Source organism: Acartia tonsa, chromosome 10 (genome assembly GCF_053477335.1).
Source record: "Acartia tonsa isolate MP-2025a chromosome 10, ASM5347733v1, whole genome shotgun sequence".
Classification (NCBI taxonomy): Eukaryota; Metazoa; Arthropoda; class Copepoda; order Calanoida; family Acartiidae; genus Acartia; species Acartia tonsa.
The window spans coordinates 26504556-26521351 of NC_137269.1; the positions used below are offsets into that span (position 1 = coordinate 26504556).

At 32.1% G+C, this 16796-nt stretch overlaps 1 protein-coding gene across 5 annotated transcripts in view; it reads left to right on the plus strand.

Annotated features, from left to right (window-relative positions):
* The window catches only part of LOC145329742 (E3 ubiquitin-protein ligase ZNF598), an 89112-nt gene that overhangs the window by 37329 nt on the left and 34987 nt on the right, over positions 1–16796 (plus strand). For 4 of the 5 annotated variants that reach the window (XM_080174113.1, XM_080174114.1, XM_080174112.1 and 1 more), the window contains exons 21-26: positions 260–315; positions 756–820; positions 1734–1806; positions 7808–7874; positions 15357–15424; positions 16101–16235. In XM_080174113.1, coding sequence (XP_080030239.1) covers positions 260–315; positions 756–820; positions 1734–1806; positions 7808–7874; positions 15357–15424; positions 16101–16235 — 464 coding nt within the window. The remainder of the gene's footprint in view (positions 1–259; positions 316–755; positions 821–1733; positions 1807–7807; positions 7875–15356; positions 15425–16100; positions 16236–16796) is intronic. The other variant, XM_080174116.1, reaches the window with a different exon arrangement.

The following is a 16796-nucleotide window of genomic DNA, read 5'->3' on the forward strand; positions in this document are numbered from 1 at the left end:
GTTAGGCTTACTCCTAATCCCCAACCTGGAGGGCAATGGACAACTTTCAGTCGGACATCTACCTGTTAATCTTCCCAGCTCTATTGAACCCTCTTGGTACAGCTCATCAGGTCCAAGGACGTCCAAGTGTGGGGGATGTACAAATTTAGTAGTTTAATGAATTCCCTCTACCCTTTCCCCCTTTGATTTGTTCTGGCAGGTTTTTTGTCCAATATCCAAGTAATCTATGTAGATATTATGTAATTATGTTTTTATTTAGGCAGTGGATTGGGATCTATAGCAAGCTTTCTAGGAAATGACGAACCATCTAAACCCAGGGATCAACTAATAGAGTCATTTATACCAAAAAACAAACTTTACTTGAAGATTTCTACAACAATAAAGGGCAATTTTAAATGCGTAGCAACTCAAAAACCAATATTATAAAGTTATGAATTTCAAATTTTAGTTCCTTTCACTAAAAAATTTATGACTGAATTATCTTTTTTTATTTATTCAAAAGATATCTAATGATTCTTAGTACGATTAAACATGTAATATGTCTGTATGGTAGAATTTCAGTCAATAGTCCAAAATTTTGCGAATTTAAAAAAAAATCTATTTAATGATATGTTTCCTCATAGGTATTAAAGGAAGAAATGTAACTCAATAATTGCCAATATTCGTTTTTATCATTTTTTTAGCTTCGCTTTTAATGATATTGTCATCCTTGTTTTCATAATTGTGTTGGTATAAATCTATCCATATTTGATTGTAGTAGAAGCTGTGATAAACCCACTGGAAAATCAACAAAAAATACCTCTTCTGTTAGCCCCGCCAAGTAAGTGACCTAGTTGTTCTAGTTCTACGTGTCAATGTTAATTTTTCTTTCAGTCAGTAATGTACTAATAATGAATATAGAAAATACATGGATATTATGACAGGTTGCTAAAACGGGGCTCATTTGTTGGTCAGTTCGTTCATCATATAGGTTATTTTAGCCAGCTGCAAGTTTCAGTTTTTAAGATAACATTTAAATCCAATGTAACATCCAAGAAATATTATATATCTATTAGCGGCTTCGCCCCGAGCCTCTAGGGGCTTTGCCCCAAGAGGTTTGATCAAACCAATTTTCGTATTTTAGATTTAAAATAAAAAAGAAAAAGAAAAAAAAAATTTTTGGGGGGGGAATTATTTTTTTTTTTGGGGGGGGGGGCGGGGGGGGTAGTCGACCCCACTATTTTATTTTTAGTTTTAAAAAGAATTTTTTTTTTTTTTTTGGGGGGGGGGTATTTTTCATTTTTTGGGGGGTTGGGGGTGTTCCACCCCCCAAGAAAATAGTTATAAACCTTCCCGGGAACTATGAGAAGCTACCCTGTAAAGGAGAACCCGATCGGTTCAGCGGTTAGCGAGATCCTTCGCTACAAACAAACACACAAACAGACAGACATCGTTCTACTTTGTATTAGTGATTGTCTAATACACTTTCCATCCCCTCCCTATTCTTAATTTTTCTGTGATGGGTGGATTGAAAGGGGATTTTGTTTTTCTATTTCAGGGGGGGGGGTGGGCTGTTTTATCTACTCTTAAATAGTCTAAAACGTTCCTTGGACCAATGTAAATCTTTCCAAAAAAATGTGGAACGTTCTGTCCAGCCGTTTACCATATCTTAGCAAACAGACAGACTTCCTGGTATCTTAAGTACCTATATAACAATGATATTTTATAATGATATTATTGATATTTAATTTTAGAACTGTGGGACTTGACTTTGCTGAATGTATTGTTAGGCCTTCAAAACAGAAAGCTCCTCCTACCGAAAAGAAGGTATGTTTGGTTTTTGTTTTTACAAATTATCTTGTAAGAAGTTACGCTTGATTTGTTCTCATTTCTTATATTTTTTTTGGACGCCCATCCGATTTTTTCCCCGATGAAGGTTTTTGTCATTTTTCATACCTTTTTTTAAAATCCGGTTTTACCTCAAAAAGGGAGAGGGAGGAATTGTTTTGGGTAGGTACTTGGCACATTTCATTAAAATCTTTTCGAACTTCCGACATATTAGATTATTTATTGACTAAAAATATCTTAAGCTTGGTTTCACGCGTCTGGTATGATAACATGTTTCAAATAGTTAGAAAATATCGAATTTATTTCAAGATCATGATAAAAAGACTTTGAAAAGTTCTAAAACTAGAAACCATCACAAAAAAGTTTTGTTTGATTTTTGACAAAATGCACTTCTCTGCTTTTTCTTTTTTTCCCATTAGATTAGAGTGTTTAGTTGAAAGCGAGGCTTTTCTAAGTTTAATTTTACGGTATGTCTATCCAGATCATAGGTCAATAAGTCATCGTTTGAAGTTGAAATTACGCATGCATATATGGAGGGGGTGTCCCGCCCCCCTGAAAATAGCTTAAACCCACCAAAGGACCTATAGGTAAATTTCCCCTACCAATTTACCCTAGTTGGGTTGTTACCGAGGTCTTAAATTTGAGACAGACGGACAGAATTACATCCAAGTACTTTTTATTACTAGTAGCTTCGCTCCTACGCTCTAGAAGAGAAGGAAGGAAGGTCAAATAGCCTAAAACCGCCCGAAGAAATTTGTAAAGCTTCTATGAAAAGTATAACCCATTCGAACCAAACTATTTCAGAGAACTTAAGCTCCAGACGAAAATAACCCTATTTCTTTATAATATTAACTAGCGGCTTCGCCCCTAGCCTCTAGGGGCTTCGCCCTATGAGGTAAGGGAAAGTCAACCACCCTATATAGAATTTGTTTTTAAAAATAGTGCCCATAGCCTCTAGGGGCTTCGCCCTATGGGGTAAGGGGAAGTCAACCCCCCTGTATAGAATTTTTTTTTTAAATAGACTCTGCTACAGGCTGACGCCATGATGCCTTTGTTTTTTTAAAAATAGGCTCTGCTACAGGCTGACGCCTTGATGCCTAGCAAAAAAAGGAGGTTGAAGTATTTTTTGTTTTTTGGTGGTTGGGGGTGTCAAAAATAGCTTAAAACCACCACAGGACCAATAGGTATATACCCTGAAGAGTAGAATCCGATCGGTTCAGTGGTTACCGAGATCTTAAGCTTCAGACGGACGGACGGACAGACATCAAGCTACCTCGTATTATATATATTGTCCTTGTTATAGTTATTGTTGCAACCAATCTAATTATATACAACAAATATTATTAAAAGAGAGCATTGTATTATGTCCCAGTATTTAAGGGGGACAGTACGGTATATAAATTGTTTTTCTTTTAGATGGAGCTTTTTAAAGATATAATCTTATTATAAAAAGTTTTTTTATTGTCAATATAGATCCGTGAACTGATTTATTTTATTTCATGGAAGCTTTAAAAGGTCCCTTGTTGATAGGTTATTTTTATATTCTAGACTTGTAATTCTCCTTTTTACTGCCCTTCCTCTCCGAGATGCTAATGCCTCATCCACGAGTAAATAATAGTTATTTATCTCATTGTATTATAAACATCTTTTTGTGGGTATAAAATGTACAATTATAAGGTTAAACTATTTTTTTAGCCCCGAAATGACGAAGGCACGGGCCAAAACAAATAGTTTTAATCTTATGATTGTTCATTTTTATATTCGTAGATATAATAAGATGCAATACATCATTTTTCAGTATGGCTGAGAACTGGTTCGAATCCACCGAATATTAATCGGCTTTGAAACGATACTGCAAAATAATTGCCCTTTAAGGATGAAGATATTAAAAATATATTCATATTCAACTGTCTGCTATTAAAGTGACGTAATAATGGTTGGAGGGAGAGAAAAAAAATGTTATCCTAGATTTGTAATACAAACTGTAACAATATTCTTGTCACGTGCAGGGCGCGGGTTGAGTCTCTATGCCAATGGATTTATTATTACTTGGATCTTATACCAGATTTTCATGATCTTAATAAAGTGAAGCTTGTATCGGGTTAAAATAATGATCTACTAATCCCCCCTGCTTACCCCATCCCCTCCTCTCTTGCTAGAAAAACGAACAGGCCAATAAATGACAAGGGAAATAGCAACCAAAATTACGACAATTTTCCCCCTCTCATAATATCCATGTATATTGTTGTATATATTCTATATCCACTTCTATGCCTTACATTTTTCGACGGTGTTCAAATTAAACCGTAAATTATTTTAATGTTAAAAAGGATATTTGTGCCCTAAGAAGTGAAACATTTAAAGTTAGATTGGACGGAAAAAGAATAGTAAACTATATGCTATAATACTTATCAATTTGTACGGAGCGACATAATACGGACATACCCTAGGTATACAGTAGCTGTGACACAAAGAAATAGAATTTGGTAACCAAACAATTCTTGAGAGTCTTTGGATAAAGGACAGGTTTATTAATTAGCCTATAACCTTCCTTCCTATAACTGGAGGGTTAAATAGATTACTGGATCAAATCAGAATGAGATGACCTTTGAGTGTTCTTCATTCTCTCTATTTAACTGGTTTTTAGCTATATTTAGAAATTAGCATAATATGAATTTTCGATCGATTTCATTTATTAGAAATCATTACCTAGCTTTTTTAGTAAAATACGTTGTTTTAGAAACACTCATTTTTTTATTCAAATAACTTTGTAATTGTATTACACGTAATTTGTTTATTTAACCAATGAATAATGAAAAATATTCAAAATTTAATTATGGAGAAAAAGTTTGTTATTGTTTCGTATTATATACAGCTAATAAAGATATTACAGATATTAAAATATAAAAATATAATATTAAAATTAGTTGTGTATACACATGTAGGCCCCGAGGAACCGAAGGCCCGGGCTAACAAAACTGGCATTAATTTATGTTTTTTATCTTAATATCTGTGGAAAATTGTCTGTAATACGTTGTTATACATGATTTTTCATATGGCCGAGAACCGTTTCTATAACATCGGATATTAATCGGTTTTGAAGCTATACTGGAAATTTGTTAAGCTACACTAAATGCATTTTAATTTGTTTCATAATTCAAAATTTGAAAACTGTGAAAATTGTATACCTAGCAAAATTATCAAAATAACTTTTATTGCATATAATTTGTATTTGGTTAAATTCAAATTTTATTTAACTTTAAATAAACCTAAAATTGAAAATTACAGCTACTCTGCTATTAAGCTGGTCCGTCTGACTAAGTTACTCTTTATAATTGACCTTTTTGTTGAAAGAAAGAGGATGTAGGGTAGTTCGTCACACTTTCAACTGTTGTGATAAAGATATTTTTATTGGGAAGAGTAGGAACCCTCCCCCAAGAAAGTTAAAACTTTCCCTAGACCTACAAGAGGTTTTACTGTCAACCGGTTATTTCTACACACAGACAGACATCTTGTTTCTTTTATATAAGGATTAACTTATTTTGTATAACCTACATATTAAGATATATAAGTAGGAAAGAATTTTAATGTTAGAGGGAGATTTGAAATCTGCATCATATTTTAAGGATTTTTTTATAATTCTTTATCTAAAACCGGAAATATAATTTAAGTTATTAATTTTTACATCTGTGATTAGTGGATTAAAATTATCTGCGCTCTGATTGGAGAAGCTTAAGTGTCGCACATCATTCAACCAATTAGAGCGCAGGTAGTTTCCAATCCACCTATCCTATTGGTCAAAATTTATTAACTTAAATTGTATTTCCGCTTTTAGATAAAGAATTATACAAAAATATCCTTAAAATTTGATGCAGATTTCAAATCTCCCTCTAACATTAAAATTCCTTCCAACTTATATATCCTACTACATATATAATCCCTTACTATTACGTTATTTTAACAGAATTCATACTTGTTTTTCTTTTATATATATTGGGTTAGATTATTATTGCTGCGCTACTTCTAGATAAAATAATCCTTGTTGTCATTGATAGTACATTGTGATATGAAATAAAAGTTTTAATAAGAATGAAAACCCAACTTCTTATTGTGAACGTTTGTGCATATTTCCATTGGACATATCAACATAATTTACATTTTTATAAGTTTTTGAATAAAACTAGGATAATTTTATCTATAGGTAGAGTAACATGAGTTTGTAGAAGAAGAAAAACGCTTTAAAATTATGGCATATATAACTGGAAAATATTATTTTTATGTCAGGCTTTAGCAAAGTTTGATAAAGAAGGTCATTTTTATGTATATTTCGCAAAGTTGTGTGTTAGCGTTTAGTCAAATGCGCTTATTAAGTCAAACTGTTCTTAATTATGAATATTTCGTTAAAATTAAGAACAGTTTGACTTAATAAGTGCATTTGACAAAACGCAAACAAACACAACTTTACGGAATATACGCAAAAAGACCCTCTTTATAATGCAACAAAACTTCCGGAATTTCTCTGCTTCAAGCTTGGATGTGTGTTTTTAAGTGTGAAGTGAACATTTGAGTTTTTTCTGTCTTCCTGTATGATGTACGGTGAGAAACTGCGCAGTTTATATGGGTATAACGACCTTTAAGTGATGGTCGCGTCTTACTAACATATGCACTTAATCTGGCTTTTAATGACACAGTGTAGGAACCATCCGACTATGTTATTAGTTAGTTAGTGTACACATTCTGGTACGAAAGGGAAGATTTAAAAAAAAGGGAATCAAAAGAAGTCGGAAAAGTTCGTCGGTTGTATTATTTGATTGAATTGTATAGGAAGGTTGTATCCTTATACTAAAGTAACAGGATGTGTGTGTCTGTGTGTTTGTACCGAAGGATCTCGCTAACCGCTGAAAAGATCGGGTTCTCCTTAACAGGGTAGTTTCTCATAGGTCCCGGGAAGGTTTATAACTATTTTGGGGGAGGGTACCACCACCCTTCCAAGAAAAATCACACTTAGAAAAAAATCCCCCCCCCCAAAAAAAAAAAGAAGAAAAAAAATTCCCCCCCAAAATGATTTTTTAACTTTTTGTTTTAAAATCTAAAATAATAAATTGGGTTATAAAATTCGACTCACCTATCCTCAAGTGCCCTTAGAGGCCTCTAGGGGCGTAGCCGCTAGTAATGTATATGTGATTTAATATATAAACAAAAATCCTTATCTGCTTAAATATCTTTTCTAGTTGGACGGATTTTGTTTCTGACTGACCATCTAGTATATTTATATAGTGTAGATTCGCTACAAGTTTTTCCCTTCATGATTTTATATCCTTTGCAAATGGGATATTTGACAGCTAATATTCCAAGTTTCTGGCACCTGATGGTCAAATATCATACCTGTCATTATGCTCTTGACATACTTAAGCTCAATTTCATATATTCTATGCATAAAATTATAATATTCATGGAGCAGCATAGGTTTGAGTGGTGACAATTTTTCTGCCCTTCATCTCACATATTGATCCCAATTTATTAGATTTTTTTATGATAACAAGGATGACTACATCTTTAAGTAGATCATTAGCTTCATTGTTTATCTTAAATAACAGCCAATAAATTCACATTTCCTCTAGTCCCCAATATCTTGTTTATCGCTGGACCAATGTAATTCCTTTTTTTTGTGGGAAGTAGGATCAAAAAGTAAGTAAATAGTCCACACCCCCCCACCCCTCCTCCTGCAAAAATAATATTGCCAAATTAATTTGCAAAGCAAAAATTTAAAGACACGTTTTTTAGAAATTTTCTTTTTATATAATTGTCTAGTATTTGACAGGGAAGAGGGGACACAGTAGATTATAAACCGCAGTGGGGGAAACAATTTTAAGTTAAATAATTAGAATTTTGATTCTTATACCTCTTACAGCCAAGTTAAATAATTTACTGTTCATTGTCCCATCCCTGAATATCTGAAGATGTTTTTGTTTTGTTTTAGGAGAAGCCAGCTGCCATCCCAACTTCTGAAGATTTTCCATCCTTTGATCTTAAAAGCAAGGGACCAGGTGCGTCAAACTATATGTACACTCACTTCCGCATATTATCACATTAAAGTAAATGAATAGAGGGCCCAGGGGTTAAATAACGGTATGTTTATTGGGTGAGGACCCTTTTAATATCAGCCAATAGCGTCGGAAATATTACAGCCAAGTTGTTACAAAAGAACATAAAGCAATTTGCTAGTAGACGAAAAAGGTCCCCACCACTTGGACCAGGTAATTGTCTAGGTAGTATATTGTTATACATTTATTGTTGTAATTATTCGCAGTTCTGACGATAAGATAATGTGATAGATTTGCGTAAATGACTTCACATCTTTAGAATATCATTCTAGTAATTTTGATTATATATCATGTAGGGAGGGAGAGGGCATTTGCGCCCATATCTTCCCTACAATATTATTTGCCATAGCCTAGTGTTCTTATTAGGGTTGGCAATCTGAATCCGGAATCCGTTTTTTAATAGCAGATTCGGATTCTTAATTAGCGTCTTGCGTTTTTTCTTTCAACACCCCCTTTTTGAAGGCAAAGATTATCATCATTATATATATAATCTTTTAAAATCTGGTTCGATTCTCGGAAGTGAGTTATAGAGAACACTAAGAACATTAATTTTTAGGACATATGTAGCACTTTAATTTTGAAATTTTTTTAAAAAGCCTTTGAAGATATGTCTAGAATCCGAAACCCGGAATCCGCCAAAAATAAGAATACGGAATCCGCCATTTTTTTGACGGATTCTTGTAAGAATCCGAATCCGGTCCATAAATTTGACGGATTGCCATCCCTATTTCTTAAAGTAGAATAGGTGGAAATTCTTTTAATTTGTTTTTTATTAAACACTAAAAATCAATATAAACATTAAAAATACGTGTTGAAATTCTTTTAATTTCATTAACAAGGGAAAGGTAGGTTGCGGGTAAAATCCGTAAAAGTGTGTGTTTTAAGGCTTAAAAATAGTAGTAGAACAATAATATTCACATAATATGTGTATTTCTTATTGAAAAGAACTATAGGCAACCATTTTATTTTTAAAGTTAACATAAATTTTTATCGTTCTACTACTGTTTTTAACTTAAAACACACAACCTTTACGACTTTTACCCGCAACCTACCTTTCCCTTTAAGTTCACTAAGGGGGGGGGGGGGGTTTAATGCAACCATCTCGTAATCAGTGAGCAAATGGCACTTAGAATTCGAATTTCGATCTAAACTTTTGCATGAGTAATCCTTGGTAGGTGTATTTTCCCTAAATCGAACAAAAAGTTGGAAAAGTAACGGCTGGCGGCTCAGCCGTTTAGCCGTTTTTTGCCTATTTTCAGGGTAAATTCATCATCAATTATGTAGGAATCAACTATTTAAAACATATTTTTGGTTTAATTCATGTTAAATAATAGCAATAACCATTTTTGAAACTTCTAGTACCAACAGATACTGTCTAGAACCGTTTAATAGCGTTTTGGAGTGGCAACGATAATAAGGTGGAGATAGGTTTTGTGAATAATTTGTACTATAGATATCCAAAAAATGGCAAAACTGCTGAGCCGCCAGCCGTTAGCCGTTACTTTTCCAACTTTTTGTTCGATTTAGGGAAAATAGACCTACCAAGGATTACTCATGCAAAATTTCAGATTTAAATTCGAATTCTAAGTGCCATTTGCTCACTGATTACGAGATGGTTGCATTAAACCCCCCCCCCCCCTTTATTTCAACAAATACATAAGATTTATAAGAACATATTTGGGCCAAACTGTATAGTATTAAGGTTCTTCAAGTAATGAGTTTTTTGAACAAACTTTATTTTGTATGAGTGTAGGTAGGTATCAGTTTTCTAATAGGATTAAATGATTTTAACTTTGTTCAAGGTTTTAGTTTGCTTATGTAAAGTTTGATTTTGTTATATATGTGAATCCTTAAATAAAAGTAACAGGATGCTTGTTTGTCTGTTCCGAAGTATATCCTTAACTGCTGGACCTATATGGTATTACCTTACAATAAAGCTTCTTATACAGGGTGTTTCAATAGAAATGTCTTTTAAAAATCTTAATTATGCATAGAAAATAAAACAATTATACAAAATGCTTTATATATGTATCTGGAAAACCTATTCTGGGACATCTATGTTTCAAATATTTAAATATGATTAAATTATGCCTTAAAAACCGGTTTTTCCAAAGGCCTTATTTTTGAAGATTTATGGATTTAAAGATTGTGGAAAAAATGCGCCTGTTTGTAAAATTCAAATTGCGCGTCTTTTATTAATAGTAGAAAAACGTTATGCATGCCGTTAGAATCGTCATAAACTTTAGTTTTTGGTTATATAAAAACCATTCCAGTGCTACGTATAGTATAGGAGCTACATGGTAAAATGTCCTAACTTACTAAAACTTTTCAACCTTTCTCACATTTTTCAACGTAGCTCCTAAACTACAAATAGCACAAAAATAGTACATATATTTCCAAAAACTAAAGTTTATGACTATTCTAATGGCATGCATAACGTTTTTCTACTATTAATACAAGCCGTGCAATTCGAATCTTAAAAACGTGCGCATTTTTTCCACAAACTTTAAATCTGTAAATCTTTAAAAATAAGGCCTTTGGAAAACCAGTTTTAAGGCATAATTTGTTGAAAAAATCATTTTTGAATATTTAAAACATAAATGTCCCAGAATAGGTTTTCCAGATCACGCTTCGTTTTTTATTAAATGAATAAGTTGGGGTACAATGTTTGGCACTTTCGATATAAGTAAATGATAATAAAAAACCCAGAGAATGCGATAATAACTTCAGAAAAATCGAAGAAAATAGTTTTCATACTTAATTAACGTTTTTAAGTTTTTCTTCAAAAAGTTTAGATAAGATGCCTTTAAATGTCATCTATGATTTTGTCAGGGATAAAAATGTAACTTTAAAATAAGAATTACAACATATTTTTTAAAATGTGAAGTAGAAACCTAAATATTTTATCATGAAAATTGTGTTATGATTTGATTGTCTGCTAGATTACAAGAAAAAAGATACTGACAGTACTTTTTGGTTCTTTAAAAAAAATTAGGTAGATTACTTTCAGAACCCCTCTTTTTGCAACGTTATTTCAATAGAACAGAGCTGTAGTCTTAATGTACTCAATATCTAGACAGCCAACCATTGTTTTAGAATTGTTCAATTTTTTTAACTTCTGATAAAAACAGAATTAATGGTATTTTTGTAAATATTATACCTCCAAGAAATGGCTATACTTCCCAATCATATGTTGTGTGATATTTAAGAGGAATTATTTTGATATAATGTCATTAAAATATTCGTTGAAAAAAGTGCTATTCTAGCTTATACTTCACATTTTAATGTGTATGATAATTCAAATAAAAGATAATGAAGATTTATATTATATTTAATTGTTATAATTATAAAGAAAAACCTGGAAACAGTAAAAAACTGACTTTATATTATTGACGTAGGGAAAATTTTGACAAATATTTGAATAAAAAAGCAATATAAAACAAAATAAACTATTTTTAATATAGTCACAAAAAGGCTTAATGAGTTTAGGAAATATTTCATTCACTAATCATGTCATTTAAACTCTATTACACAGAATACAGTGTAAAAAGATGTTCTCGTTTTAATTTTAAGTAATTTCAAATGCATTTTAATACCTTTTAATGATTTATTTTTTGAAACATCTTTTTATAAAATGTTATTGATTTTTGAAGTTATATATTAGAATGTTTTTAAATTTTGTTAACATTTTGTTTTAAATGTAGAAAATTGGTAATTCTAAACATTCAAAAAATTATTTTATTAAATTTTCATCACTTAAATTGCATGTTTGATGAAATTTTCAACTGATAATTCAAGAAAAATCGTTTAAGTTTTATTATATTTTACTTTGAATTGTTAAAAAAATATATTATTGTCAAAAAAGGAGAAGTTATGTTTTCCTCAAAAAAAGACCAAAAACATGAAAATTAACACGTGTAATGAGAATTTTTAGTAGCGAAGCTACTCTATAATTCACTTTGTCCGTCCGTCAGTCCGTCAGTCCGTCAGTCCGTCAGTCCGTAACGCTATGGGGGAAATGGGATTTACTCAGCTCCTATAAAAGATAGAAAGCTGAAATTTTTTGACAACATTCCCATCATTAAGGAGCACAATTAACTATAAAACATCAATGGCGGACGGACGGCTTTTTAGCAGGTTTTAGGCTATTTTTTTATTTTCCACATTTTTCCTCATATCTTTGGTGTTTATGGTCCGATTTTCAAAATTTTTTCAGTTAGATATATCAAAATTAAATTTTCCGTCGTTTGAAGAAAGCAACAATGACGGTCAGACTGCCTTTTTGCAGGTTTTTGGCTATTTTTATATTTTTTACATTTTCCCCCATATCTTTGGTGTTTATGGTCCGATTTTCAAACTTTTTTCAGTTAAAGATATCAAAATTAAATTTCCCTTCGTTTGAAGAAAACAACAATGACGGTCAGACTGCCTTTTTGCAGGTTTTTGGCTATTTTTATATTTTTTACATTTTCCCCCATATCTTTGGTGTTTATGGACTGATTTTCAAAATTTTTTCAGTTAAAGATATCAAAATTAAATTTCCGCTCAATTGAAGAAATCAACAATGACGGTCAGACTGCCTTTTTGCAGGTTTTTGGCTATTTTTATATTTTTTACATTTTCCCCCATATCTTTGGTGTTTATTAATCGATTTTCAAAATTTTTTCAGTTAAAGATATCAAAATTAAATTTCCCGTCGATTTTAGAAAACAACAATGACCGTCAGTCCCATCCACGAAATTTTGTGCTTCGCTACTTATGGATGTTGTCATCCTTGTTTTCTTTCAGGTTTAATTTTAAGTAATTATTGATATTTTTTGTAAAAAGGATTTTATATAAAAAGTTTTAAAACTCGAGTTAAGTAGTTGTGCTAAAAAAGGTTGCGAATTTATGCAATTTTCTTGCAAAAAAAAATTTCTAGGATTTTAAAAATAGCAAAGGGTGTTATTAGACGTACTTACAGATACAATTGCTAAGTCATTTTGGCCAAACACTAAAATAAAGTTTTGACATCTGAGGGTCCACCCGTTAGATATATATAGCACTATTGTTTTATTTTCTATGCATAATTAAGATTTTAAAAAAGACGTTTCTTTTGAAACACCCTGTAGATTCTGAAAGGCTTCAACTATTTTGGGGGACCGCCCTTCCGATAGAAATAGGAAGTGAATTATACATAACACCAAGAACATTAATTTTTAGGGCATATTTGGCACTTAAATTTTTTAATTTAAAATAAAGGCCTTTAAAAATATTGCTAGAATCCGGAATCCGCCAAAAATTAGAATCTTGAAAATCCGCGGGAATCCGCCTTTTTTTTGACGGATTCTTGTAAGAATCTGAATCCGAATCCTGTCCAAAAATTTGACGGATTGCCATCCATATTAAAAAGTTTAGGTACTACTAGAATGGAACCAATCAATTATTGTATTCAATATTATAAGAACCCAAAGTTTTCGATCCAAAAAATTGGTTAACAAATTTTGGGTACCAATGTGATTTACAGTCCAATGTTCCCTCCCTCCCTCCCTGCGAGAACCTGAGTCGAAACGCATTGAGAGTCCTTTTAATTTTATTCTTAAGGTGCATTCGTGCATAGCTGAGGTAGGGTTAAGGACATTTATTCTGAATTTTTTTTTTCTCAAAAAAAACCATAGCATTATCTAATTTTATCTACTTATACAACCAATTTACGAAATATATTTATATTTAGGAAATTAACCTCTTATAAATTCGGTTATTAATACTTGCACCTGTTATTAATGGATAAAATCAAATGAAGGGTGATTTTTTCCCATACCAAACCCCTGCGGGGCTAAAATATATGGTGCCCTATACTAACGCTGCGGGTCAACCCAGTACCCAATACAACCTAACTTAACTTTACTTGGCATAAAGAAATGAAAAAAGTAAAACTTCCCCGCAGTTACCCCTTACTTCTAATAATTTTAGATAGGGTTGAGTGGGTTATTTGTGCTCAACTAGGCAGAGATGGTAAAAAAACAGGGTTTTTTAAAAAAAAAGAACAAACCAGTTTTTTTTTGGTTTAAACCGTTTTTTTTTAAAAACCAGGTTTTTTTGTTTTTTTGATAATATCCAAATTTTAGGCCTGCCCCCCTCTTTTTTCACCCCCTGAAAAAGATGTAACTGGAAAGATAGGCCTTTGTATAAATATCAAAAAAAAACATCCAAGCTTGGTTTTTTGGTTTAAACCAAGTGGTTTTTTATGCTATCTCTGCAACTAGGCACTTGGAGAGAAAACAATAAGTATCTTATTACAATATTTTCTCCAGAAAACCAATCCTTGTCTGTGAGTAGGGCATAGGTTACAAGAACTACTCAGCTTGAACCTGCCACATTATCCTGAATTTATATTACATTTACCTTTCTCATTTCACTTTAACTTCTGTACATTCGTAAAATTTTAATTTAACTAAATACACAAGTTGTATTCAGTTGCAGTTGTTTTAGACGAATCTTTTCTATAACTATTTTACAACTTAAAAACTTAAGGAACTTTTATTAAAAATGGATTGGTTGGTTAAAAGTTTAAGCTAGCCGAGTTCTGATTTTATTTTTAAACAAAGAATGTTATTTTAGTAAATGGGTAATTTGTTTATCATCATTGGGAATGTATACAAATTTGTCTCCATTGTCTTATCCTTAACCTTCTTTTGGTATAGTCCATTTCGTAACATCGCACCTTATGGGGTGATTCTTCGTATTTTTCACAGTAGCTTTTCTCCTATTTCTAGCCCTTGCGGGGGGCTCTAACCCTGCGGGGCCAATTACCTAACCCTGTGGGACAATCACCTAACCCAATATAACCTAACCTAAAATAACCTATAAAAAGCCATTTTAAAAATACGACGAATCGCCCCATATGGGGTGATGTTACGAAAGGGACTATTCCCCCTTCTTTTTGTATGCATCTCAACTACTGGTTTTTAATGATGAATATGCTTCTAAGTTTTTAGGAATTACTTTCTTAAAATGCAAGTATTCCATCAATTAAGAGGCATACTGTTAATTTTATCTGTAACAAATTATACAATTCATCAAAATATTTTTAATGCTACCTAGAGAAATCTATGTTTATTTTATGAATTTGTTATGTGCAACTATCAAACACGCTGGTCAAGTCAAGATACAAAATGTATTCATTCAAACATCTATGATATAAATAACCTAGAAAGTTGGATTTGTCCGTTTGTCTCGCCAACAACTGATTTAATTGCACATACCAGTGTAGCTTTATAATTGTCCTTAGTAAGTTTTTATCTTATTGATTCCTAAACTAAATAGTTACGTAACTTAGGGCATAGACAAAAATATATAGTCCTAAACTTGATGGTGAATTTGTATTTGTTTTTTGCTGAACTGTTGCAACAACCCACTAAATTAAAGCATTAAAATTCTGTTAAGGTCTGAACTTTATTCGGGCAGAGGAACAATCTGGACAGTCACAATGGAATAAGAAGGTTGATCTCCAGGTACATTCTATTTAGTGGTGTAACTACTCTATAACTCTGTAACAACAACAACCACTACTCTATAACTCTGTAACAACAACAACAACCACTACTCTGTAACTATGTTCTGTTTGTTTGTTATTATTCCGTAGTTTGGCTTTAGGCACCTATGTACACTAGATAAATGTCTATTTTATTGTCTTGACTCTGTCGTCGCATTAAGACTTTTTCTTTGATGTATTAACTTATACATAAAGCTTTCCTAAAAAGCTATAAAACTGTAATACCTTAGATACTTTGCTCTATACTAAATCACTATATATTTTATACTAGCGGGCACGACCTTATAGACATAGAGGACGGGGGAGGGGGGACGGGGGGTGCTATTATTTTCATTTTCGTTTAAAATGTGTTTCATTTTTTTAGGAGGGTAGGGTATATTTTTTAGGGACTGTTTATTGTGAGGAATTAGGCACGGACACCCTTCTTAAAATAGTTATTAATCTTTCTATAAGATACTTCACTGTATGTTCATTGTTCATGTTAGTCCAGCAGTTAGCGAGATTTAAAGATACAGACAGACATTTTGATTTTAAGGTTTAAGAGAAATAGCTTAAAGTATGAATATATTTAAATAAGACAAAAGTGTAAGCTTCTGTATACATATGTTTATATTAATCTTCTGTTTTAATTTTAGGACTCTAATGGAAATGGCGTAGCTGAGAGATGGGACGAAGATTCAAGTCCCACCCGAAGTGTATCACCTGAGAAGAAGCCACAAAAGCTTATCCAGAACCAGAACTATGTTTTTGTACCTCCAGTAGATTTCCAGGTATAATATGTCTTAATTGTTAAATAGCTGTAGAGATCCACCCTTTGCTTGCTCGAGCTTTTCTAGAAGTTCTTACTGTGCATGATAATCAATAGAAATTATTTTATAAAGGTTAGAACATTTACAAAAAAAAGTTGAGGAGGGATCATTAGACTGATACCTTAAGTTTTAGTTGGCTTTAAAACTTAGTTCTTTGAATAAATCTTTATTGGTTGGTACAAACTAGCTGAACCCAACGTTTTAATTAACAAATTTAATACCTATACAAAAATATATATCATCATTGAAAGTGTACTCAACATAAACTTATTCGTTCGTTATCTATCCCTTATGATCCACCTCACTTTTGGATATCTTATTATTATTGATTGGTATTTGTTTTCATTTTTCTTCATATACTAAATGAATGCTTAAAACGACATTTTTAAAAATGTAGTGAATACTCAGAATTAGAGATCGCTGGGCAAATCCTGTCTCTCTATTTAACATTACCAGCAGGTTTTGTAATGACAATATCCCATTAATTCTTATTTAAATCCTGATGGAGATAAGATTGCAATT